The sequence below is a fragment of the Scyliorhinus torazame genome, chromosome 4, assembly GCF_047496885.1.
Source record: "Scyliorhinus torazame isolate Kashiwa2021f chromosome 4, sScyTor2.1, whole genome shotgun sequence".
Classification (NCBI taxonomy): domain Eukaryota; kingdom Metazoa; phylum Chordata; class Chondrichthyes; order Carcharhiniformes; family Scyliorhinidae; genus Scyliorhinus; species Scyliorhinus torazame.
Window position 1 is genome coordinate 353,284,338 of NC_092710.1, and position 27,554 is coordinate 353,311,891.

At 50.8% G+C, this 27,554-nt stretch overlaps 1 protein-coding gene across 1 annotated transcript in view; it reads left to right on the top strand.

Annotated features, from left to right (window-relative positions):
• Positions 1-27,554, top strand: part of LOC140411206 (epoxide hydrolase 1-like) — a 158,026-nt gene that overhangs the window by 45,255 nt on the left and 85,217 nt on the right. Inside the window, exons 2-6 of the mRNA XM_072500308.1 lie at positions 5,969-6,156; positions 9,028-9,208; positions 12,883-13,107; positions 20,124-20,253; positions 26,844-27,058. Of these exons, the coding sequence (XP_072356409.1) occupies positions 5,977-6,156; positions 9,028-9,208; positions 12,883-13,107; positions 20,124-20,253; positions 26,844-27,058 (931 nt within the window). The 5' untranslated portion in view covers positions 5,969-5,976. The remainder of the gene's footprint in view (positions 1-5,968; positions 6,157-9,027; positions 9,209-12,882; positions 13,108-20,123; positions 20,254-26,843; positions 27,059-27,554) is intronic.

Here is a 27,554-nt window from a genome sequence, read left to right on the forward strand (position 1 = left end):
GGAAGATCCCTACAGGAAATGCAAACAGCCAAATTAGATGCCACCGGGTATAACAAAGGAGACCCAGTCGAGGGTTACCATTGTCCATTTAGGACCTTTGTGTTGGTGGCCCGATTTAAAAAGCGATGTAACCCATTATGTCGAGAATTGCCTTATCTGTGCTCAGAACAATCCTGAACGTTACTCAAAGAAAGGACAATTAAGACACATCCGACCTGTGAATGGCCCTTGGACAAATTTGCAACTCTATTACATTGGCCCCCTTCCCCCTTGCAGAAACGGTTTCAAGTACGTGCTGGTTGTAATCAACACCTTTACTAAATGGGTAGAAGCATTTCCCTCACGGACAAACACAGCAAAGACCACCACTAAGATTTTGACCCAACAGATATTTACACGCTGGGGTCCCCCCTGCAGCATTGAGTCAGACCAAGGTTCCCACTTCACCGGCAGAGTCATGCAAAATGTTTTAACAATTTTGGGATCAGGCAGACAATTCCATATCGCATATCACCCCCAATCCAGCGGCATTGTCGAGAGAATGAATCGAACTTTAAAAGCGACCGTGAGGAAGATGGTGCAACAGAACAATACCACGTGGGACACGGTCCTCCCATTTGCTCTCATGTTTATTTGGAACACCGTTTCCAGTTCCACAGGTTTCACTCCCCCACACTCTCATAACCGGACAGCCCATGAAGGGTATTGAATATTTATTAGGCCTCGATCTGGCAAACCCTACAGTGACCGCCCTCACCCACAAAAAAACAGTCCAACAGGTAACAGATAACATTAAAGCAGCACAACTCGCTGCAGCTGTCCGATTGGCCCGAGAAGAAAGCAGAGTAAAGCCTGCTTTGACAAAACCGTCCACCCCGTAGAGTACACAGTCGGTCAGCAATGGTTTAACTTTACAACTCCAGTTCTTTCCTCTCCCCCAAATTTGCAGAACCCTACTCCATTTCCGACAAAGTGAGCCCCTCCGTGTACAAGATTTTTAAAGAAAAAAAAAAAAATTTTGAGTACCCAATTCATTTTTTCCAATTAAGGGGCAATTTAGCATGGCCAATCTACCTACACTGCACATCTTTTGGGCTGTGGGGGCGAAACCCATGCAAACACGGGGAGAATGCGCAAACTCCACATGGACAATGACCAGAACCGGGATCGAACCTGGGACCTCTGCGCCGTGAGACAGCAGGGCTAACCACTGTGCCACCGTGCTGCCCGTTCCGTGTACAAGATAACGTACCCCAATGGTAAGACTGGTTGGTTCCACACCAACCAACTCAAAGTCTACGGATCACAATGTAGCCACTCCCACCACACCTCTCTGGCAATAGGAGACGATTATGCCCCACCCATCGACAACCTTGTCCGACCACTACGCCAACCCTCCCCCTGCCATGTCGGCATTTATCCCTTGTCTACGCCCACAGACCCGAACTTGTCTCCGCCCACAGGTACAGCCTTTCACCTTGCACTTGACTCCGACAACAGCGAGAGCCTCCCGGATTTGATTACTATCCTTCAACACTGGCGCGATCTCTCTGCCCCCAGCCCTGGAACCACGACTTAGATATCTTTGACCTCCTATATGCCCTCCCCCAGCCACTGCCACAGCCACCGCCCGACGACAGTAACTTGCCCTCCACTCCCACCGCCCCTATGCCTCATGACAAACAAGCCCCTCTTTGGCACCGCGACAACTCTTGCAGGGAGTAAGGCACGACGATTTGGACCATCCAATGGCCCATGCGGCCAAGGCACAGAAACGGCAGACACGAGTCTGGCAACCGGGACATGGTGATGATTCAGATACTGACTCTCGTTTCGGTAAGGCTTTTACAATACTGTTTGGTACAGAACCCTGAGGTGTCCAGATGATGAGAACGAGACACCGCCTAAGTATTAAGGTGTCCAAGTTCTGATGGAGCCTGCCCACCTTTTTCCTTCTTCTTGTTCTACCACATGGTTTTAATTCATGTCGCCCGACACAAAATTACTCTTCTGATTCGAGGGTACGATGCCCAAAGACAGTTAAAGGCCCACGTTTGTTGAGAAACAGATCACTGTTCTCCCAGTCTTTATGACAAGTTTCCACATGACTACAAACTCTTACCGTCCACCCAGGAACCCAGGTAGGGAGTAACGGCACTGATCCCCGCCCTACCTGAGGTCCCCAAATTCATCCGGTCAGTTAAGCTTGGGTAGTGGAGTAACGGCACTAACCCCCGCCCTACCCGGGGATTCCACCCATTCTTATCCTGCAGCGGCCCACACGCACCTCATGTTCCCGTCACTTCATACGCTCTGGAATGGTTCTCTACACTCTGCACTGTCTTTGACAAGCCTTAGTTTCACCTTCTCTGCTCTCCCTTTGGTTGTGGTATAAAGAATGTATTTTGCCACGTTCCGTACGCTCACCCCTTCTTCCCTTTAGCTCCCGCGACCCCCTGGTTGCTCCCCACATGCTATTTATACATACGACACAATTGGTTGCTGATCACTGCTGCTATACACCCTGCTACACGCGAACCATCTCTGAGCCTTGGGACAAAACTCTATAAAACTGGCCGCCCTGAAATTCGGCTGGTTGAGTTAAGCCTCAACCACCACTGGTTGCAAGTAAAGAAAAGACTGGTCGGAGAAATTGTCCGCCTACTCCCCGCATCGACCACAAGCTGCGAGAGTCTCTGTACTTTCAAAAATATTTTGCATTTCTTGCCTCTCCAAAATGGTATTACGAAAAAGAACTGAGGGAGTCACACATGGTGACAATCATAACGGGTAATTGGAGTAAGGAGAGAAAGACTAATAAAACGAGATATTACCAAAGATAATAACAGATACTATGCTTGCACCCCCAGGATTACCCGGAAAACAGACAACACAGGATGAAGCAAGGACTGCTGACATGCGTTTGGATCATCGCTGGACTTCTGCAACTGCGCGCGCAACGGACTGCTTTAACCCCACACCAGCCCCGAACACGACCACCCAACAGGCAAACCCCAGCCCGGACACTACACCACCCATAAAGACAGACATCGAAACCCCCACCTGGTGTGAAAACACTGCCAAATGGAACCCCCCGTTCATACATAGTAATTGCAATAATCTGCAGTGTCATTCAGACACTCCGACTCCGTAAAGGGCGAGCAAAAGCCTCCCGCTCCCCGATATACACAGTCCGAGCCCCCTTCTTTGGAATTCAACAAAATTGAACTCGTGTAACAATCGCTGCTAAAAATAAACCATGTACCTCTTTAACTTTATTAGGATTAAGTAGAAATGTGATGCTGCAGTTTTAAATTTTGTACTGTATACAAGTTCTTTGATATTCACCAGCAGCATGAGAGTAGCTTAGATAGTGTTAGCTCGTGATCAACTGTGAGGATAAATTAAATGTTTTATAGTGACCTGAATTAGAGTAACCGTTGGAGATGAATAGATTTATGAATGTATTAATGAAATATTAGGTAAATGTCCCAAACCATAAGATAGAGGAGGGTAGAACCTTGCCTTGACCAAGGGTGACCGGGCCACCAAGGCTGAACAGGGATCAATAGTGTGATCCACCACGCTTCGCGTTCAGGACGGAGTTGAACTAACTAACTGATTGTTTGTTCATTTGATCGATATAAGGGAAGGCTTGTGGTTCACTAAGATAAATAGAAATGCCCACAGTATTGGCGACACTGTTGGAACCGAAACAGAACAACAGCTCTTCCTCAAAACTATCTGATCCAATTTGGCTGCTGGGCCTTGATCCTGTGTAGTCTGGTAATTGTGACCTTCTGTCTTGTAGTCTGGTAGAAGCAGCACGATAGCACAGTGGTTAGCACAGTTGCTTCACAGCTCCAGGGTATCAGGTTCGATTCCCGGCTTGGGTCACTGTCTGTGCGGAGTCTGCACTTTCTCCCCGTGTCTGCGTGGGTTTCCTCCGGGTGCTCCGGTTTCCTCCCACAGTCCAAAGACTGTGCGGGTTAGGTGGGTTGGCCATGCTAAAGGTAACATTGGGTTACGGGGATAGGGTGTAGGTGTGGGATTGGGTAGGGTGCTCTTTCCCAAGGGCTGGTGCAGACTCGATGGGCCAAATGGCCTCCTTCTGCACTGTATATTCTATAAAAGCCACGTAGCAAGTGAAGAGAGAGCGAAGGAAGAGAGCGAGAGCCTCTGAGTTCCAGATTTTTAAGGGCAAAAACCTGAATGGAGCTGACTGGCCCCTCCCACCGGTGAGTCCCAGGACAAAGGCCTGCTCATTGCTGGCAGGATCAAACTGATTTGATCAGTTTCTCCACAAAAAGTTCCATAATGTCTAATGCCTGATCTCTTGCAAATGGCTCAAGTGGATGTTGGGGACAACTTTAATCATTTTCCCATTCGTATAGTGCGATTCCGTCCGGCCAGGGCAAAACTGATTTACATCCCATTGTCCTGGAAAGGTTCTCTGTCCAAAAAGTTGCTACACAGATAAGCAAGTAAACCTGTACTGTTAACTAATAATAATCGCTTATTGTCACAAGTAAGCTTCAATGAAGTTACTGTGAAAAGCCTCTAGTCGCCACATTCCGGCACCTGTTTGGGGAGGCTGGTACGGGAATTGAAGCTGCGCTGCTGGCATTGTTCTACATTACAAGCCAGCTATTTATCCCACTGTGCTAAACCAGACTCTAACTTTATTCATCAGTGGCATTTGAACTGTATTGGGGGTTGCTTGGTTGGAATATTTATCTGAAGGTGTAAGTTTAAGTTTTTCCTTGTGTTTAAGTACTGTTTAAGTGATAATTGTAAAGCTATTTTCGTTGATATTAATGTGGTTAATTCTGTGTTTAAATTAAAGTTTGTTTTAACATAAAAAATACCTATTGTCAGAGTCATCTCTCCTGGGGTGAAATATCATTTCCTCACAGCTTTACAAATTAAAAAGAAGTGTTTGGGGTTCTTCTCTGGTATCCGAACAAATGTTGGAACCTGGGGCGGGAATCTCCGCAATCGCCGCGATGTCCGCCGACCGGCGCCAAAAACGGCGCGATTCAGTCCGGCATCGCGCCGCCCCAAAGGTGCGGAATTCTCCAAGTCTTGAGGAGCCGAGCCCGAACCTTGAGGGGCTAGGCCCGCGCCGGACTGATTTGCGCCCCGCCAGCTGGCGGGAAAGGCCTTTGATGCCCCGCCAGCCGGCGCGGAAATGACTTTGCCATGCGACGCATGCGCGGGAGCGTCAGCGGCCACTCACGGCATCCCCGCGCATGCGCAGTGGAGGGGGTCTCCTCCGTCATAGTGGAGACCATGGCAAAGGCGGAAGGAAAAGAGTGCCCTCACGGCACAGGCCCGCCCGCGGATCGGTGGGCCCTGATCGGGGGTCAGGCCACCGTGGGGGCACCCCCCGGGGCCAGATCGCCCCGCGCGGCCCCCCCCAGGACCCCGGAGCCCGCCCGTGCCGCCGTGTCCCGCCGTCCCAAAGGTGGTTCAATCCACGCCGGCTGGCGTGGGTTGACAGCGGCGGGACTTCGGCCCATCGCGGACCGGAGAATCGCCAGCGGATTCCCGCTGACCGGCGCGGCGCGATTCCCGCCCCCGCAGAATCACCGGTGGCGGAGAATGCGCGACACGGCGGGGGCGGGATTCACGCCAGCCCCCGGTGATTCTCCGACCCGGTGGAGGGTCGGAGAATCGCGCCCCCTGGATCTTAATACTTGGCATGCTAATAAAGAAAACTATCTTCAACATGTTCCATGACCCAGCAATCCACACTGTGTGTATGAAAATCCAAGTTCTCCACGATTACAGTCAGTTCCTCCATGCCTGGTGCTGTGTTGGCCTCTCGTTGAATGTGACTGCTGAAGTGTCTCTGACATTTTCCTGAGTTGCAGACTGTGTTTTGAGTGAGGAGACAGGGTTGTGAGAATTTCTGAGCTGATATGTAAAATGTGTTTCACTGGTGAACCTTGTCCTCCTCTCCCAGATTCCATCATGTTCCTCCTGATCTTCACTGTGGCAGTTGGAAGTCTCCTTTATTATTTGTTTTTCCATGAGAACCCAAAGTCTATTCCGGAAGGGGATGGCTGGTGGGGAGCCAGCCAGCCACAGGACACAGAGGAGGATGAAAAAATCCACCCGTTCACAATTGAAACATCTGAGGAGATGATCCAGGTAATTGTTGGACACGAGACAGAACCAGTAACAGAACCAGTAAGAACCAACTGACCAAAGATCACTATTAATCTGTGTGGGCGGCATGGTAGTACAGTGGTTAGCACAGTTGCTTCACAGCTCCGGGGTCCCAGGTTCGATTCCCGGCGTGGGTCACTGTCTGTGCGGAGTCTGCATGTTCTCCCCGTGTGTGCGTGGGTTTCCTCCGGGTGCTCCGGTTTCCTCCCACAGTCCAAAGATGTGCAGGATAGGTGGATTGGCCATGATAAACTGCCCTTAGTGACCAAAAAGGGTTCGGTGAGGTTACGGGGATAGGGTGGAGGTGTGGGCTTACGTGGGTGCTCTTTCCAAGGGCCAGTGTAAACTCGATGGGCCAAATGGCCTCCTTCTGCACTGTAAATTCTATGACTTCTATTAAAACTGGCAATAGAATCAGTAATTGACTAGTAATAAAACCAGTTACTGACCAGTAAAAGAATTGGTCACTGACCAGTAAAAGAGCTAGACACAGAACCAGCCATAGAACAGTCATGTAATAAAACCAGCAACAGACCAGTTGTATAAATAGTTACAGACCAGCAACTAGTAATTGAGCAAGTTTAACATTTAACAGGGAAGGCAGTGGCATAGTGGTATTGGTACTGGACGGGTAATCCAGAGATCCAGGGTAATAATGCTCTGGGGACCAGGGTAATAATGCTCTGGGGACCAGGGTAATAATGCTCCGGGGACCAGGGTAATAATGCTCCGGGGACCAGGGTAATAATGCTCTGGGGACCAGGGTAATAATGCTCTGGGGACCAGGGTAATAATGCTCTGGGGACCAGGGTAATAATGCTCTGGGGACCAGGGTAATAATGCTCTGGGGACCAGGGTAATAATGCTCTGGGGACCAGGGTAATAATGCTCTGGGGACCAGGGTAATAATGCTCTGGGGACCAGGGTAATAATGCTCTGGGGACCAGGGTAATAATGCTCTGGGGACCAGGGTAATAATGCTCTGGGGACCAGGATAATAATGCTCTGGGGACCAGGATAATAATGCTCTGGGGACCAGGGTAATAATGCTCTGGGGACCAGGGTAATAATGCTCCGGAGACCAGGGTTCGAATCCCACCACGGCAGATGGTAAAATTCAAATTCATTAAAAATCTAATGCTGACCATGAAACCATTGTTGTAAAAACCCATCTGGTTCACTAATCTGCCGTCCTTACCTGGTCTGGCCTACATGTGACTCCAGACCCACAGCAATGGGCTTGACTCTTAAGTGCCGCTCAGGGATGGACAATAAATACTGGCACAGCCAGACACCCGCAGCCCATGAACGATACAAAAAAGTAACAAAGCTACTGACAGTACTGGTAACAGAACTGGTACAAATGGTAGTAATAATAATAGTAACTGGTCGTAATAGAGCCAGTAACAGAACTGATAATAGGACTAAAAATTGAGCAAGTAATAATGCTTGCGTTATAACCTGCCTGCTTACCATTGACTGAGGACTAATGACAATCCCACAATCCTGTGGGAGTATGAGCTTTCCCAATGAGGGGGGTGGAGAAACCATTTGTAAACTCCAAGTATAAATAAAGCTGGCCAGTTTGGAACCAGCAGGAAGGAGTAAGCAGCAAGCAAGGTTGCTGCTGTTGTGTATATATATGTTATTGTAAATAAATGTTATTACTTTGTATCCTTAAAACTCATGCTGGATTCTTCGTGGCCCTCACAAAAGCTTGTAATAGGCCTCATAAAGAAAGATACTGGTGACAGGGTCAGTAACTGGTTTGGTAACAGCGTGAATAATAACAATGGCCACACAGAGAAGGATATGGTACTTTTGCTCAGATTCCAAATTCAAATCAACTTTACCATGAGACTTACTTTGGATTGGATTGGATTACATAGATTACATAGAACATACAGTGCAGAAGGAGGCCATTCGGCCCATCGAGTCTGCACCGACCCACATTAATCCCTCACTTCCACCTTATCCCCGCAACCCAATAACCCCTCCCAACCCTTATGGACACTACGGGGTAATTTAGCATGGCCAATCCACCTAACCTGCACGTCTTTGGACTGTGGGAGGAAACCGGAGCACCCGGAGGAAACCCACGCACACACGGGGAGAACGTGCAAACTCCGCACAGACAGTGACCCAGCGGGGAATCGAACCTGGGGCCCTGGCGCTGTGAAGCCACAGTGCTAATCACTTGTGCTACCGTGCTGCCCTATCGGTAGGATTGGATTGGTTTATTGTCCCGAGTACCGAGTTACAGTGAAAAGTATTTTTCTCCGAGCAGCTCAACAGATCATTAAGTACATGAGAAGAAAAGGGAATAAAAGAAAATACATAATAGGGCAACACAACATATACAATGTAACTACATAAGCACTGGCATCGGATGAAGCATACAGGGTGTAGTGTTAATGAGGTCAGTCCATAAGAGGGTCATTTAGGAGTCTGGTGACAGTGGGGAAGAAGCTGTTTTTGAGTCTGTTCATGCGTGTTCTCAGATTTCTGTATCTCCTGCCCGATGGAAGAAGTTGGAAGAGTGAGTAAGCCGGGTGGGAGGGGTCTTTGATTATGCTGCTCGCTTTCCCCAGGCAGCGGGAGGTGTAGATGGAGTCAATGGATGGGAGGCAGGTTCGTGTGATGGACTGGGCTGTGTTCACGACTCTCTGTAGTTTCTTGCGGTCCTGGGCCGAGCAGTTGCCATACCAGGCTGTGATGCAGCCCGATAGGATGCTTTCTATGGTAAAAAAAGCTATTGTATTAAAAGCTGCACGTTGATTTGGTGGTTAGTGCTGGTGTATACAAGTGTCTGACAGAGGCCATGCTTCACTATTAGATGTTGATACCTTTCAGGACCTGCACCATCGCCTGGACCACACTCGCTTCACTCCACCACTGGAGGGCAGCAAGTTTCACTATGGTTTTAACTCCACCTACCTGAGGAAGGTCGTGTCTTATTGGAGGAAGGACTATGACTGGAAGAGGCAGCTGGATATTCTGAACCGTTTTCCACATTTCAGAACCAGAATTGAAGGTGAGTTGTTCTTGCGTCTGTGGTGATACAGAAATGGTGCTGGGTGATTCCCAGCGTAGTTACCACATTGGGAGAACTGAGGAGATGATATCAGTTGCAAATGTGGTTCCCAGTTGTCAAAGGTCACTAAAATCCTGAACAGGGTAGAAAGGCTCCTGCAGGAATTGAAGATGAATCTGCACACAACCAGGAGACAGGGGAGGTGGTGGGAGGTGAATGAAATCATTGCCATGTTACAAAATAGAATAGTTGATGTCGAGGGCAGTCACTCTCACCTCACCTCTGGCATTCAGCTCTCTTGTCCATGTTTGAACCAAGGCTGTAACGAGGTCCATAAGACCATAAGATATAGGAGCGGAAGTAAGGCCATTCGGCCCATCGAGTCCACTCCGCCATTCAATCATGGCTGATTTCAACTCCATTTACCCGCTCTCTCCATAGCCCTTAATTCCTCGAGAAATCAAGAATTTATCAACTTCTATCTTAAAGACACTCAACGTCCCGGCCTCCACCGCCCTCTGTGGCAAGGAATTCCACAGACCCACCACTCTCTGGCTGAAGAAATTTCTCCTCATCTCTGTTCTAAAGTGACTCCCTTTTATTCTAAGGCTGTGCCCCTGGGTCCTAGTCTCCCCTGCTAATGGAAACAACTTCCCTACATCCACCCTATCTAAGCCATTCATTATCTTGTAAGTTTCTATTAGATCTCCCCTCAACCTCCTAAACTCCAATGAATATACTCCCAGGATCCTCAGACGTTCATCGTATGTTAGGCCTACCATTCCTGGGATCATCCGTGTGAATTTCCGCTGGACCCGCTCCAGTGCCAGTATGTCCTTCCTGAGGTGTGGGGCCCAAAATTGCTCACAGTATTCTAAATGGGGCCTAACTAGTGCTTTATAAAGCTTCAGAAGTACATCCCTGCTTTTATATTCCAAGCCTCTTGAGATGAATGACAACATTGCATTTGCTTTCTTAATTACGGACTCAACCTGCAAGTTTACCTTTAGGGAATCCTGGACTAGGACTCTCAAGTCCCTTTGCACTTCAGCATTATGAAGTCAGGAGCTGAGTGGCCCTGGCGGAACCCAAACTGAGCGTCCGTGAGCAGGTTATTGCTGAGTAGGTGCCGCTGGGGTTTCGCTTTGTTTGGGGCCCTCCAACGTGGTAGCTTGCGGTGTCTCTGTGTTCCTTGCTGCCCTGTGCAATCTGTTTGAGCCAGCCTTGCACTGCACCCCAAGCCCCCACTCTGCCTTTGCTATCCCCATGAGTGTTTCTACCTTCTCCCTCCCCCCCCTGTTTGCCCCCTTACTAACCATCCATTTGTGGTGCCCCCCCCCCCCCCCGGTAGCCACGCTACCCACCCCTTTGCTCGTACTTCTTGGAGCTAACTTACCCACTTGTGTGGTGGTCCTTCTCCTGGGGCCAATGTATACCTCCCCTGACTGCTGAGTTTCCTAATCCCCCCCCACCTCCTCTCCACCCCCTCTGCGCTATGCTGCTCTCTATCCCTCCTTTCTGAGTCCTAGTTCTACCTTTTAAAACGAGGTGGACAGTCCCGCACAAAGCAGGATCACATTGAAAATCGCTTATTGTCGCAAGTGGGCTTCAAATGAAGTTACTGTGAAAAGCCCCTAGTCGCCACATTCCGGCGCCTGTTCGGGGAGGCTGGTACGGGAATTGAACCGTGCTGCTGGCCTACCTGGGTCTGCTTTCAAAGCCAGCGATTTAGCCCTGTGCTAAACCAGCCCATTGTCCTAATTCGTTGGGGTGTCTGGCTCAGCGACGGTTTTGTTGCTCTCTTCCCAGCTTGGGTTTGTGGATGAATCTATCTGCATCCACCAGTGCCCTGGAGAGTCACCCAGAGCTTGGCTGGGTACAGCATTCCAAATTTTACATAGCTCTTATAAACTCTGCCAGCGCTTGGCCAAGTCTGCCCCAATATCTTGGTCCACCCGGATGGACCCTCCCAGTTGCAGGATTTTGTCTGCCTGGCCCAGTTTGAGATTCTTTCCTGGTACCAGTGCAGCTTTGCAGTGATGGCCTCGGCTGTTTCCCAGCTTTGGGCTTTAGGAAGCTGTCTCGTCCCACCAGGTTACCCAGCATTTGGCTCCGTACTCCGTGGAGCTTTGCCTTCATCCCTCTCCGATAGGCCCACTATGCGGAGGTTCAGGCTTCACAAATGATTTTCCTGGGCCTCGACTTCTCCTCCAGTGTCCCTTGTGCTGCCACCAACTTTGCTACTTCTGTTTCTAATGCAGATCCGGCTGCTCTGATCAATCGAGGCTTCCACCAGCTCCTTGATTGTAGCGTCCTGCGTCTCCAGCTGCCTCGCCACTTTTTCTGGGGCTGCCTGTAAGACGATCAGTGCCTCTGCCACAACCATCATGGCCTCGAGTTCTTGGAGCTCCTGTGTGAGGAATTCCCTCTATCCACTGGTCGGAGGGGGGGGGGTAACTCTTCATGCGGCCTGGAGTCCTGCCTTGCTCGGGTGTGGCTGGGGCATCGCTGCCCCTCAGGCTCGCTATTTCCTCGTCTTTTCTTTTTTTTTAAATATAAATTTAGAGTACCCAATTCATTTAGCCTCTGCCGTCTTTTTGACCATTGGAATTGATGCTGCTTGGCTTAGCTCATCTTGTTGGTGTTAAGAGGAGGGTGTGTGGGGGAGGGGGGGAAAGAGTGGTTTCTCCCAGTTTTAGTGGGTTACTGTTAGTTTAAAATTCCTGATTCCGTGTTTTCAGGAGGAGAGCCACCTTTTGTGCTCAGCACATCCCCGACACTGGAAGTCGAAACGGAACGATTTGAACTTATCCGTATTATTTTTTCAACCTTTTCCTCACCTCTGTGTTTGTCTGTCTTCTGTGTGCGAGCAGAGGGAGGGTCAGGTGTTTAAGGGCATTTAACCTGTATTCATTGCATATTTCATATTTGTTTTAGTTATAAACAGTAGTTGTGTTTAAACTTACAAACCTGGTGACTGTAATTAATGGAAAACCAAGGACCAAAGATGTTGGTGTTAATTCACTTGTGTTGTTGCTCCGGGACACGTGGGGCTGGAATTGACTGTGCACTTGCCCAGGGTGGTTTAACACCACTCCTTCATGAGCCCAAGGACCAAATTATCTACTTTTGGTGTTGTTATAGAATCAGAGAATCCCTACAGTGAAGAAGGGGACCCATCGAGTCTGCCCTGACCCTTCAAAAGAGCACTCTACCCATGTCCACTGCCCTGTCTACTCCGCCCTCTTTGGATTCTATGTGATCACAGAGGAACAAAGGGGGAACGACCAACAGGCAGCTGAGCTGGCAGACAGAAACTCATTCATGTGTAACATCTCACCGAACAATGAGCACCTCCAGTAAGACAGCCCTCCCTCTATGACACTGGAGTGTCAGCCAAGCTTATGAACCCAGGTCTTCCTGTGATCTGGGACAGGAACCTCGGTTAAATGCTGCCTTGCTGGGAAAGAGCAAAGGGTAAGATAGTGGGGAAAGGAATGGTGAGAGACGAGCTTTGCTTAGAAAAATCAAACTGTGTTGAAAGTGATGGCGGAGCACCTTGGAATGTTTTACTAAGTTCAGTTTATAATATAAATACAAGCTGTTGTTGCAGAAAGCTGTGCATGTTGACTTTTAACCTCTGCAACATTGGCATGCTTTGTTTCGTTTCCCAGGAATTTCTATCCATTTTGTCCATGTGAAGCCTCCCCGTCTGCCCCAAGGCCAGATTGCGGTACCCCTGATAATGATCCACGGCTGGCCAGGCTCTTTCTACGAGTTCTATAAGATCATCCCTCAGCTGACCGATCCAGCCAGTTCCGGCCTGAGCGGGGAAACCTTTGAGGTCATCTGTCCATCCATCCCAGGCTATGGCTTCTCCGAGGCTCCATGCAAACAAGGTGAGTCTTCCGCTGGCTCTTCGTCCTCAGGGAGGACCACCTTCTCATTGAATCTCTTCCTCTGGTTCCTCCCATTCCCATTACAATATTGTAATGCAACTGACAGGAAGCAGGCTTTGACAAAGAGTCATCCAGACTGGAAAAGTTTGCTCCCTTCTCTCTCCACAGAGGCTGTGACACCTGTGGAGATTGTCCAGTGTTTTATTTTTGGTTCAGATTGCGACATCCGCAGTAATTTGCTTTTAGCACTGTATGAGGATTGGCGGTGGAATTGTTTCGAATATATTCGGGCTCTATCCCAGGTTACATAGGAACAGGAGAAGGCCCTTTCAGCTCCTCGAGTATATTATGACTGGTCTGTAACCTAAATACATATAAAACTAATGAGACTAAAGGCAGACAAGTTTCCTGGACCAGAGTTTAAAAAAAAAAAAATTTAGAGTACCCAATTCATTTTTCCAATTAAGGGGCAATTTATCGCGGCCAATCCACCTACCCTGCACACCTTTGGGTTGTGGGGGGCGAGGCCCACGCAAACACGGGGAGAATGTGCAAACTCCCAGAGCCGGGATCGAACCTGGGACCTCGGCGCCGTGAGGCAGCAGGGCTAACCCCCTGCGCCACCGTGCTGCACCAGAGTCTGAATAATGGTGCAGAGATAGTGGACAAATTGGCTGTAATCTTCCAAAGTACTCGGATTCTGGACCCAGCAGAATGGAAAATTCAAGAAAGGATTGAAACAGAAAGCAGGTCAGTTAGTCCAACATCTGTCTTTGGGAAAAAGCTCGAATCCATTATTAAGGTGGTCATAACAAAACATTTAGAAAGTCATAATAAAGTTATGCAGAGTCAACATGGTCTTTTGAAAGGGAAATCGGATTTGACAAATTTAACAATGTTCTTTGAGGATGTTACAAGCTGGGTGGACAAAAATGTAATGTATTTGCATGTCCGAAAGGTATTCATTGAGGTGCCACATGAAAGGTTGCTGCACAAGATAAGAGTTTATGGTGCTGGGGGTGATACATTAGCACCGATAGGGATTAGTTGGAGATCTTGTGATGTAGTAGTCGTGGTTCTACGTCTGGGCCAGAAGTTCTGAGTCCACTTCAGGACTTGATTACCATGATGGAATTAATTTGTAAAAACCTTCATCCAACCAATGCCCTGTACAGATGTAGCTAGACTTCCTTACGTTTATCCTTTTTGCAATAAAGGTCAACACTCCATTGGTCTTTCTAATTACTTGCATGCTAATCTTTTTGTGCTTCATGTACATGGACACCCAGATCCCTCTGTACCATTGCATTCTGCAGTCTCTCTCCATTTAAGTAATATTCTGATTATTCTTCTACCAAAGTGGATAACCTCACATTTTGCTACATTATACTCCAGCTGTCCGTTCTTTGTGATATAACCTATTTATCTCCCTTTGCAGACTCTTTGTATCCTCATAATAGAGTCATACAGCACAGCCACAGGCCCTTCGGCCCACCATGTATGTGCTGACCATCAAATACCAATTTAAACTAATGCCATTTGCCAGCAATTGGCCCATAGCCCACTCTGCCATGGCGATTTAAGTGCGCGTCCAGATACTTCTTAAATGGTGCGACCTGTCTCCACCACCCTCTCAGGCAGCCCGTTCCATATTTCCACCAACCTCTGAGTGAAACAGTGTTTCCTCAGGTCCCTCTAAACCATTTACTCCTCACCTTTAACCTATGCCCCCTGGACTTGGACACCTCTGCCATGGGGAAAAGATTCTTACAATCTCAGAATTTTGTAAACCTTGATCAGATCCCCCCTCAGCCTCCTCTGCTCCAGGGAAAACATGATGTGGAGATGCCGGCGTTGGACTGGGGTGAGCACAGTAAGATGTCTTACAACACCAGGTTAAAGTCCAACAGGTTTGTTTCAAGCACTAGCTTTCGGAGCGCTGCTCCTTCCTCAGGTGAATGAAGAGGTCTGTTCCAGAAACACATATATAGACAAATTCAAAGATGCCAAACAATGCTTGGAATGCGACCATTAGCAGGTGATTAAATCTTTACAGATCCAGAGATGGGGTAACCCCAGGTTAAAGAGGTGTGAATTGTCTCAAGCCAGGGCAGTTGGTAGGATTTCGCAAGCCCAGGCCAGATGGTGGGGGTGAATGTAAGGCAACATGAATCCAAGATCCCGGTTGAGGCCGCACTCGTGTGCGGAACTTGACTATACGTTTCTGCTCGGCGATTTTGCGTTGTCGCGGGTCCTGAAGGCCGCCTTGGAGAACGCTTACCCAGAGATCAGAGGCTGAATGCCCTTGACTGCTGAAGTGTTCCCCGACTGGAAGGGAACATTCCTGCCTGGCGATTGTCGCGCGATGTCCATTCATCCGTTGTCGCAGCGTCTGCATGGTCTCGCCAATGTACCACGCTTCGGGACATCCTTTCCGGCAGCGTATGAGGTAGACAACGTTGGCCGAGTCGCACGAGTATGTACCACATACATAGTGGGTGGTGTTCTCACGTGTAATGGTGGTATCCATGTCGATGATCTGGCACGTCTTGCAGAGATTGCCATGGCAGGGTTGTGTGGTGTCGTGGTCACTGTTCTGAAGACTGGGTAGTTTGCTGCAAACAATGGTTTGTTTGAGGTTGCGCGGTTGTTTGAAGGCAAGTAGTGGGGGTGTGGGGATGACCTTGGCAAGATGTTCGTCTTCATCAATGATGTGTTGAAGGCTGGGAAGAAAATGTTGTAGTTTCTCCGCTCCGGGGAAGTACTGGACGACGAAGGGTATTCTGTCGGTTGTGTCCCATGCTTGTCTTCTGAGGAGGTCGGTGCGGTTTTTAGCTGTGGCGCGTTGGAACTGTCGATCGATGAGTCGAGCGCCATATCCCATTCGTACGAGGGCATCTTTCAGCGTCTGCAGATGTCTGTTACGCTCCTCCTCGCCTGAGCAGATCCTGTGTATACTGAGAGCTTGTCCATAGGGGATGGCTTCATTAATGTGTTTAGGGTGGAAGCTGGAGAAGTGGAGCATCGTGAGGTTATCCGTGGGCTTTTGGTAAAGCGAAGTGCTGACATGACCGTCCTTGATGGAGACGAGTGTGTCCAAGAATGCAACTGATTTTGGAGAGTAGGCCATGGTGAATCTGATGGTTGGATGGAACTAATTGATGTCATCGTGTAGTTGTTTCAGTGATTCTTCACCATGGGTCCAAAGGAAAAAAATGTCATCGATGTATCTGGTGTATAACATCGGTTGAAGGTCCTGTGCGGTGAGGAGGCCTTGTTCAAACTTATGCATGAAGATGTTGGCATATTGAGGTGCAAATTTGGTCCCCATGGCTGTTCCGTGCGTCTGGATGAAGAACTTTTGTCGAAGGTGAAGACGTTATGATCCAGAATGAAGCGGATGAGTTGCAGAATTGCGTCTGGAGATTGGCAGTTGTCGGTGTTGAGTACTGAGCCCTCCTCACCGCACAGGACCTTCAACAGATGTTATACACCAGATACATCGATGACATTTTTTTCCTTTGGACCCACGGCGAAGAATCACTGAAACGACTACACGATGCCATCAATAAGTTCCAACCCACCATCAGACTCACCATGGACTACTCTCCAAAATCGGTTGCATACTTGGACACACTCTCATCCCCGTCAAGGACGGTCACCTCAGCACTTTGCAGCAATGCCGTCCTGGGGGATGCTGGTGTAGAGTGCCGAGACGTCCATTGTGACGAGGAATGTTCCTGGTTCAACTGGTCCATGGGTGCTGAGTTTCTGTAGGAAGCCCGTCGTGTCGCGACAGAAGCTGGGCGTTTCTTGTACGATGATTTTCAAGATGCCCTCGATGTAGCCAGGGAAAACAAGCCCAGCCTAACCAGTCTCTCCTCATTGCTGAAACTTTCCATCACAGGCAACATTCTGGGGAGTCTCCTCTGCACCCCCTCCAGTGCAATCATGTCCTTCCAATGGTGTGGTGACCAGAGCTGCTCACAATATTCCATTGTGGCCGAACCAATATTTTATAAATTTGTACCAAGGCCTCCCTGCTCCTATATTCTATGCTCCAGCTAATAAAGGCAAGCATTCCATATGCCACCTTCACCAACCCATCTACCTGTGTGCCTTTAGGGATCCATGGACTTGTACACCAAGGTCCCTTTGTTCCTCAATACTCCCTAGGGAGTATTGTGTATATCCTATCCTTATAAAACCTCCCAAAATGCATCACCTCCCACTTATCAGGATTAAATTCCATCTGCCATTGCTCTGCCCAACTTACCAGCTGAAGCCGAAGACTATCCTCCTCACTATCAACAACACTGCCAGCCTTCCATGCGGGACCTTGTCAAAGGCCTGTAGCCACCTGGGTTGGCCACTTCCCGACTTAAAATGGAGATCCGCAAAGACTGCAGGGAAATTCAGCCAAGCCAGAAAAAACTAGGAAGTGCAAAGTCTCCTGTGTATTAGAAGTTGCAAAAGCCCAGACAGCACTGAAACTCACAGCCACCTGCATACTAATGAGCGATCCCCGGGAACAATTGAAACATGTAAGGTGAATAAGGCCAAGCCAGACTCCTCGGCGCCAGCAGGAGCCAAGACAAAGGAAGGCCAACGGATACTCAGGGGACCGCCCAGCGATCAGGGAACGGCTCCAGTATTGGAGAAATCGATCCAAGTGATCGGAACACAGTCCATTCACTTGGAACTAGGTACGGGGTCCGCCCCGAAGGACGGGAAGCCCCTGGGGACTATAAAGTAGAGTCCCCAAGTTCAAATCGTCCTTCTTGGCAGGGTCACTCAGCAGCGAACCAACCCTTGACAGTGAACTGCCCAAGCTGCCGCATCAACCAAGTAAGTCTCCAGTCAACGCTCGCTACGAGATAGGCGCTCCTAGCTACCAGTCCATACCAGCTTTTGAATCCCGCAGGCTCAGAATCGAACGGAAGGTCATTTGTTCCCCTGACCTGGTGGGCCAGTTCCGAAGCTAAGTATAGGCCTTTTAGTGATAGGAATAGTCTAGAAAGTAGAGTTTATGCATGAGTAGTGATTGACTGTGTGTAATAAATGTGTTTTGATTTGAATCTTACTGATTGGTGTGTCGAGTTATTGATCAGCACTTGAACTTGAACCTTGTGGCGGTATCATAAAGATACTTGGCGACTCTAGAGCAAAGGTAATAGAAACAGAGCAAATTAAGTAAAGATACAACGGGCAACAAATTAAGAGCCAACCAAAGTTAGCAACAGACCTTACTAAAGTCCATGTAAACCACATCTACTGTGCTACCCTCATCAATATATTTAGTCACCTTTTCAAAAAAACTCCATTAGTTTGACAGGATCTCCCACCAGTAAACCCAGACTGACTATCGCTGATCAATCTCTGCCTTTCCAAGTGTTGATGAGCCCTGTCCCCAGTCTCTGAGAATTTCTTCCAGTAATTTCCCTACCACTGACGTTACACTAACGGGCCTGTAATTACCTGGTCTATCACGGTTTCCATTTTTGACTAAAGGAACCACATTAATTCTCCTCCAGTCATTTGGCACTTCACATGTGGCCAGCGAAGATTTACATGTCTCTGTCAAGGCCCCAGAAGTCTCCTCCCTCACCTCCTATAGCAGCCTGGGATACATTTCACCAGGTGCTGGGATTTATGCAACTTCATGCCTGCTAAAACATCTAATACCTCACCCGTATTCATCTGAACCTCCTCTAGAACGTCACCGTCCTTACTGAAATCTCCAGCTACCATGGCTTTCTCCTTTCTTTAGGCACAACCATCTTTCCTTTCTATTTTTGCATCATCAGTGCCAGGACACCCTGGGCTAGCCAATCGAACTGACTTCCTTCACAACCAGTTCCTAGGTTCCACTCGCACTGACAAACCTGTTACTCCTCTCCAAAATACAAAACCTAGGAACACACTGTCCTGACAAGCAGGCTGCTTCAGCTTGGATCTTCCGCTTAAAGGGAGATTCCGATAATGGGGCCATGGACCAAAAATATAATTTAAATAATGGAAACAAAGGAAATAAACAGGAAGGACTCTTACATCATGGCTACAGTTTACCTGTACCTTTAGCCGTCACTAACAGACGGGGTAGGTCGGGTCGGGGTAGGTCGGGTCGGGGTAGGTCGGGTCGGGGTAGGTCGGGTCGGGGTAGGTCGGGTCGGGGTAGGTCGGGTCGGGGTAGGTCGGGTCGGGGTAGGTCGGGTCGGGGTAGGTCGGGTCGGGGTAGGTCGGGTCGGGGTAGGTCGGGTCGGGGTAGGTCGGGTCGGGGTAGGTCGGGTCGGGGTAGGTCGGGTCGGGGTAGGTCGGGTCGGGGTAGGTCGGGTCGGGGTAGGTCGGGTCGGGGTAGGTCGGGTCGGGGTAGGTCGGGTCGGGGTAGGTCGGGTCGGGGTAGGTCGGGTCGGGGTAGGTCGGGTCGGGGTAGGTCGGGTCGGGGTAGGTCGGGTCGGGGTAGGTCGGGTCGGGGTAGGTCGGGTCGGGGTAGGTCGGGTCGGGGTAGGTCGGGTCGGGGTAGGTCGGGTCGGGGTAGGTCGGGTCGGGGTAGGTCGGGTCGGGGTAGGTCGGGTCGGGGTAGGTCGGGTCGGGGTAGGTCGGGTCGGGGTAGGTCGGGTCGGGGTAGGTCGGGTCGGGGTAGGTCGGGTCGGGGTAGGTCGGGTCGGGGTAGGTCGGGTCGGGGTAGATCGGGTCGGGGTAGATCGGGTCGGGGTAGATCGGGTCGGGGTAGGTCGGGTCGGGGTAGGTCGGGTCGGGGTAGGTCGGGTCGGGGTAGGTCGGGTCGGGGTAGGTCGGGTCGGGGTAGGTCGGGTCGGGGTAGGTCGGGTCGGGTAGGTCGGGTCGGGGTAGATCGGGTCGGGGTAGGTCGGGTCGGGGTAGGTCGGGTCGGGGTAGATCGGGTCGGGGTAGATTGGTTTGGGTTGGGTAAGGGTAAATTGTTTGGCTTGTGTTGTTTGAAATGGGATGCCTTTAGTGAGGGAGATCTGAAATCTTGTGATATTTGCCTTTTCCAGGTTTTAACTCCATTGCGGCTGCTCGTGTATTTTGCAAACTAATGCGCCGCCTGGGGTTCGATCGGTTCTACGTGCAAGGGGGAGATTGGGGTGCCCTGATTTCCACTAACATGGCCCAGATGAAGCCAGAGTAAGTCTTTCTGTTATTGAATAAAATACCCATAATTTATCACAAAGAGGGGGATTGGAGTGGTTGTGGGGCAAGGGAGGTGTTTGGGGTGGGGATGTGGGTGGGCTCAGGAATGGGTGAAGGAAATTCAGGGAAGGGTAGTGATGGGTATAAGAATTGGCAAGTCATGTTGCAGCTGTATAGAACCTTAATTAGGCCACACTTGGAGTATAGTGTTCAATTCTGGTCGCCACACTACCAGAAGGATGTGGAGGCTTTAGAGAGGGTGCAGAAGAGATTTACCAGGGTGTTGCCTGGTATGGAGGGGATTAGCTATTAGGAGCGGTTGAATAAACTCGGTTTGTTCTCACTGGAACGAAGGAGGTTGAGGGGCGACCTGATAGAGGTCTACAAAATTATGAGGGGCATAGACAGAGTGGATAGTCAGAGGCTTTTCCCCGGGGTAGAACATAGAACGATACAACGCAGTACAGGCCCTTCGGCCCACGATGTTGCACCGAAACAAAAGCCATCTAACCTACACTATGCCATTATCGTCCATATGCTTATCCAATAAACTTTTAAATGCCCTCAATGTTGGCGAGTTCACTACTGTTGCAGGTAGGGCATTCCACGGCCTCACCACTCTTTGCGTAAAGAACCTACCTCTGACCTCTGTCCTATATCTATTACCCCTCAGTTTAAAGTTATGTCCCCTCGTGCTAGCCATTTCCATCCGCGGGAGGAGACTCTCACTGTCCACCCTATCTAACTCCCTGATCATTTTGTATGCCTCTATTAAGTCTCCTCTTAACCTTCTTCTCTCCAACGAAAACAACCTCAAGTCCATCAGCTTTTCCTCATAAGATTTTCCCTCCATACCAGGCAACATCCTGGTAAATCTCCTCTGCACCTGCTCCAAAGCTTCCACGTCCTTCCTATAATGCGGTGACCAGAACTGTACGCAATACTCCAAATGCGGCCGTACCAGAGTTCTGTACAGATGCAACATGATCTCCCGACTCCGGAACTCAATCCCTCTACCAATAAAGGCCAACACTCCATAGGCCTTCTTCACAACCCTATCAACCTGGGTGGCAACTTTCAGGGATCTATGTACATGGACACCTAGATCCCTCTGCTCATCCACACTTCCAAGAACTTTACCATTAGCCAAATATTCCGCATTCCTGTTATTCCTTCCAAAGTGAATCACCTCACACTTCTCTACATTAAACTCCATTTGCCACCTCTCAGCCCAGCTCTGCAGCTTATCTATGTCCCTCTGTAACCTGCTACATCCTTCCGCACTGTCGACAACACCACTGACTTTAGTGTCGTCCGCAAATTTACTCACCCACCCTTCTGCGCCCTCCTCTAGGTCATTGATAAAAATGACAAACAGCAACGGCCCCAGAACAGATCCTTGTGGTATTCCACTTGTAACTGAACTCCATTCTGAACATTTCCCATCAACCACCACCCTCTGTCTCCTTTCAGCTAGCCAATTTCTGATCCACATCTCTAAATCACCCTCAATCCCCAGCCTCCGTATTTTCTGCAATAGCCTACCATGGGGAACCTTATCAAACGCTTTACTGAAATCCATATACACCACATCAACTGCTCTACCCTCGTCTACCTGTTCAGTCACCTTCTCAAAGAACTCTATAAGGTTTGTAAGGCATGACCTACCCTTCACAAAGTCATGTTGACTATCCCTGATCATATTATTCCTATCTAGATGATTATAAATCTTGTCTCTTATTATCCCCTCCAAGACTTTACCCACAACAGACGTGAGGCTCATCGGTCTATAGTTGCCTGGGTTGTCTCTACTCCCCTTTTTGAACAAAGGTACCACACTTGCTAACCTCCAGTCCTCTGGCACTATTCCTGTAACCAATGATGACATAAAAATCAAAGCCAAAGGCCCAGCAATCTCTTCCCTGGCCTCCCAGAGAATCCTAGGATAAATCCCATCAGGCCCCGGGGACTTATCTATTTTCAGCCTGTCCAGAATTGCCAACACCTCTTCCCTACGTACCTCAATGCCATCTATTCTAATAGCCTGGGTCTCCGCATTCTCCTCCACAACATTATCTTTTTCCTGAGTGAATACTGACGAAAAATATTCATTTAGTATCTCGCCTATCTCTTCAGACTCCACACACAACTTCCCATCCCTGTCCTTGACTGGCCCTACTCTTACCCTAGTCATTCTTTTATTCCTGACATATCTATAGAAATCTTTTGGGGTTTCCTTGATCCTACCTGCCAAATACTTCTCATGTCCCCTCCTTGCTCGCCTTAGCTCTCTCTTTAGATCCTTCCTCGCTATCTTGTAACTATCCATCGCCCCAACTGAACTTCACACCTCATCTTCACATAGGCCTCCTTCTTCCTCTTAACAAGAGATTCCACTTCCTTGGTAAACCACGGTTCCCTCGCTCGACGCCTTCCTCCCTGCCTGACCGGTACGTACTTACCCAGAACACGCAGTAGCTGTTCCTTGAACAAGCTCCACTTATCCAGTGTGCCCAACACTTGCAGCCTACTTCGCCAACCTATTCCCCCAAAGTCATGTCTAATGGCATCATAATTGCCCTTCCCCCAGCTATAACTCTTGCCCTGCGGTGTATACTTATCTCTTTCCATCACTAACATAAACGTCACCGAATTATGGTCACTGTCCCCAAAGTGCTCTCCTACCTCCAAATCCAACACCTGGCCTGGTTCATTACCCAAAACCAAATCCAAAGTGGCCTCACCTCTTGTTGGCCTGTCAACATATTGTGTCAGGAAACCCTCCTGCACACATTGTACAAAAAATGACCCATCTAATGTACTCGAGCTATATCTTTTCCAGTCAATATTTGGAAAGTTAAAGTCTCCCATAATAACTACCCTGTTACTTTCGCTCCTATCCAGAATCATCTTCGCCATCCTTTCCTCTACATCCCTAGAACTATTTGGAGGCCTATAGAAAACTCCCAACAGGGTGACCTCTCCTTTCCTGTTTCTAACTTCAGCCCATACTACCTCGGAAGAAGAGTCCCAATCTAGCACCCTCTCCGCCACCGTAATACTGCTCTTGACTAGCAGCGCCACTCCTCCCCCTCTTTTGCCTCCTTCTCTGAGCTTACTAAAACACCTAAACCCCGGAACCTGCAACATCCATTCCTGTCCCTGCTCTATCCATGTCTCCGAAATGGCCACAACATCGAAGTCCCAGGTACCAACCCATGCTGCCAGTTCCCCTACCTTATTTCGTATACTCCTGGCATTGAAGTAGACACACCCTAAAACTACAATCCAGGTTCCCATGCCCCTGCTGCATTAGTTTAAACCCCCCCAAAGAGCACTAACAAATCTCCCCCCCAGGATATTTGTGCCCCTCAGGTTCAGATGGAGACCATCCTGTCTGTAGAGGTCCCACCTTCCCCAGAAAGAGCCCCAGTTATCCAGAAATCTGAATCCCTCCCACTTGCACCATCCCTGTAGCCACGTGTTTAATTGCTCTCTCTCCCTATTCCTCATCTCATTATCACGTGGCACGGGCAACAACCCAGAGATAACAACTCTGTTTGTTCTCGTTCTGAGCTTCCATCCTAGCTCCCTGAAAGCCTGCCTGACATCCTTGTCCCCTTTCCTACCTATGTTGTTAATGCCAATGTGGACCAATGTAGAGGGGTCAATTACTAGGGGCATAGGTTTAAGGTGAGAGGGGCAAGGTTTAGAGTAGATGTACGAGGCAGGTTTTTTTACTCAGAGGGTAGTGGGTGCGTGGAACTCGCTACCGGAGGAGGTGGTGGAAGCAGGGACGATAGTGACATTTAAGGGGCATCTTGACAAATATATGAATAGGATGGGAATAGAAGGATACGGACCCAGGAAGTGTAGAAGATTGTAGTTTAGTCGGGCAGCATGGTCGGCACGGGCTTGGAGGGCAGAAGGGCCTGTTCCTGTGCTGTACATTTCTTTGTTCTTTGGTGTAGGGATAAGGTTAGGGAAGGAAGTCATTGGGAGAGTGTATGGGGAGGTGGGAAAGGGGGTCGAGGTGAGGACAGGGTGAAGCGGGAGGAGGAATGGAAAATGTTGGTGAGGTTGGGGATAGTGGGTGGATAACGTGGGAAGCAAAGTGAAGGGGGTGACAGAGGGGACTTAAGAGGGGTTGTGGAGTTGGTGTAGTTTGGAGGGGATGGCATGGAGAGAGAGAATGATGAGTGCAAAGGATGGGGGGGGGGGCAGGGGTTGAAGGGGAAGTTGCTTTTGAGCTTTCACTTGCTGCCTTGCCCGGGATGGTAGAGGGTGCCGGGATGGTACAGGGTGCCCGGGATGGTAGAGGGTTCCCGGGATGGTACAGGGTGCCCGGGATGGTACAGGGTGCCCGGGATGGTACAGGGTGCCCGGGATGGTACAGGGTGCCCGGGATGGTACAGGGTTCCCGGGATGGTAGAGGGTTCCCGGGATGGTACAGGGTGCCCGGGATGGTAGAGGGTTCCCGGGATGGTACAGGGTGCCCGGGATGGTACAGGGTTCCCGGGTAGGCACAGGGTTCCCGGGATGGTAGAGGGTCCCCGGGATGGTACAGGGTGCCCGGGATGGTACAGGGTGCCGGGATGGTAGAGGGAGCCCGGGATGGTACAGGGTCCCGGGATGGTACAGGGTTCCCGGGATGGTAGAGGGTTCCCGGGATGGTACAGGGTGCCCGGGATGGTAGAGGGTGCCGGGATGGTACAGGGTGCCGGGATGGTAGAGGGAGCCCGGGATGGTACAGGGTTCCCGGGATGGTACAGGGTTCCCGGGATGGTACAGGGTTCCCGGGATGGTACAGGGTTCCCGGGATGGTACAGGGTGCCCGGGATGGTACAGGGTTCCCGGGTAGGTACAGGGTTCCCTGGATGGTAGAGGGTTCCCGGGATGGTACAGGGTTCCCGGGATGGTACAGGGTTCCCGGGATGGTACAGGGTTCCCGGGATGGTACAGGGTGCCCGGGATGGTACAGGGTTCCCGGGATGGTACAGGGTGCCGGGATGGTACAGGGTGCCGGGATGGTAGAGGGTGCCCGGGATGGTACAGGGTGCCCGGGATGGTACAGGGTTCCCGGGATGGTACAGGGTGCCCGGGATGGTACAGGGTGCCGGGATGGTAGAGGGAGCCCGGGATGGTACAGGGTGCCCGGGATGGTACAGGGTGCCCGGGATGGTACAGGGTGCCCGGGATGGTACAGGGTGCCCGGGATGGTACAGGGTGCCCGGGATGTTACAGGGTGCCGGGATGGTAGAGGGAGCCCGGGATGGTACAGGGTGCCCGGGATGGTACAGGGTTCCCGGGTAGGTACAGGGTTCCCGGGATGGTAGAGGGTTCCCGGGATGGTAGAGGGTTCCCGGGATGGTACAGGGTGCCGGGATGGTACAGGGTGCCGGGATGGTACAGGGTGCCGGGATGGTAGAGGGTGCCCGGGATGGTAGAGGGAGCCCGGGATGGTACAGGGTGCCCGGGATGGTACAGGGTTCCCGGGATGGTACAGGGTTCCCGGGATGGTACAGGGTTCCCGGGATGGTAGAGGGTTCCCGGGATGGTAGAGAGTTCCCGGGATGGTACAGGGTGCCCGGGATGGTACAGGGTTCCCGGGATGGTAGAGGGAGCCCGGGATGGTACAGGGTTCCCGGGATGGTACAGGGTTCCCGGGATGGTACAGGGTGCCCGGGATGGTACAGGGTGCCCGGGATGGTACAGGGTTCCCGGGTAGGTACAGGGTTCCCTGGATGGTAGAGGGTTCCCGGGATGGTACAGGGTTCCCGGGATGGTACAGGGTGCCGGGATGGTACAGGGTGCCGGGATGGTAGAGGGTTCCCGGGATGGTACAGGGTTCCCGGGATGGTACAGGGTGCCCGGGATGGTACAGGGTGCCCGGGATGGTACAGGGTGCCCGGGATGGTAGAGGGTTCCCGGGATGGTAGAGGGTTCCCGGGATGGTAGAGGGTTCCCGGGATGGTAGAGGGTGCCCGGGATGGTAGAGGGTTCCCGGGATGGTAGAGGGTGCCCGGGATGGTACAGGGTGCCGGGATGGTAGAGGGTTCCCGGGATGGTACAGGGTGCCCGGGATGGTAGAGGGTGCCCGGGATGGTAGAGGGAGCCCGGGATGGTACAGGGTTCCCGGGATGGTACAGGGTTCCCGGGATGGTACAGGGTGCCCGGGATGGTACAGGGTGCCCGGGATGGTACAGGGTGCCCGGGATGGTACAGGGTGCCGGGATGGTACAGGGTTCCCGGGATGGTACAGGGTGCCGGGATGGTAGAGGGTTCCCGGGATGGTACAGGGTGCCCGGGATGGTACAGGGTGCCCGGGATGGTACAGGGTGCCCGGGATGGTACAGGGTGCCGGGATGGTACAGGGTGCCGGGATGGTAGAGGGTGCCCGGGATGGTACAGGGTGCCCGGGATGGTAGAGGGTTCCCGGGATGGTACAGGGTGCCCGGGATGGTAGAGGGAGCCCGGGATGGTACAGGGTTCCCGGGATGGTCCAGGGTGCCCGGGATGGGAGGCGCTCTGGTCTGCCTCAGGTATCCTGATTTTATTCAGTGAGTCTGTCCCTTATCTTACAGGAATGTGAAAGGAATCCACTTGAACTTCTTCCCAATTTCCAGGATGGGAATGAAAACCCTTCCTTCCCTATTCCTCGGGAAGTATTTGCCTTCCTTGGTTGGATTCACACAGACTGACATTGAGCGAATGTATCCATTTGTTAAGAGGAATGTGGAGAACTTGCTGAAGGAGTCTGGTTACATGGTCATTCAGGGAACGAAACCAGACACTCCAGGTAGGTGTGTGAGTGTGAGGAGGCCCCGGGAGTGACACTCTGGGTAGGTGTGTGAGTGTGAGAAACACCCGGGAGTGACACTCTGGGTAGGTGTGTGAGAGTGAGGAGGCCCCGGGTGTGACACTCTGGGTAGGTGTGTGAGTGTGAGAAAGACCCGGGTGTGACACTCTGGGTAGGTGTGTGAGAGTGAGAAAGACCCGGGAGTGACACTCTGGGTAGGTGTGTGAGTGTGAGGAGGACCCGGGTGTGACACTCTGGGTAGGTGTGTGAGTGTGAGGAGGCCCCGGGAGTGACACTCTGGGTAGGTGTGTGAGTGTGAGAAACACCCGGGAGTGACACTCTGGGTAGGTGTGTGAGAGTGAGGAGGTCCCGGGAGTGACACTCTGGGTAGGTGTGTGAGTGTGAGGAGGCCCCGGGAGTGACACTCTGGGTAGGTGTGTGAGTGTGAGGAGGCCCCGGGAGTGAGACTCTGGGTAGGTGTGTGTGTGTGAGGAGG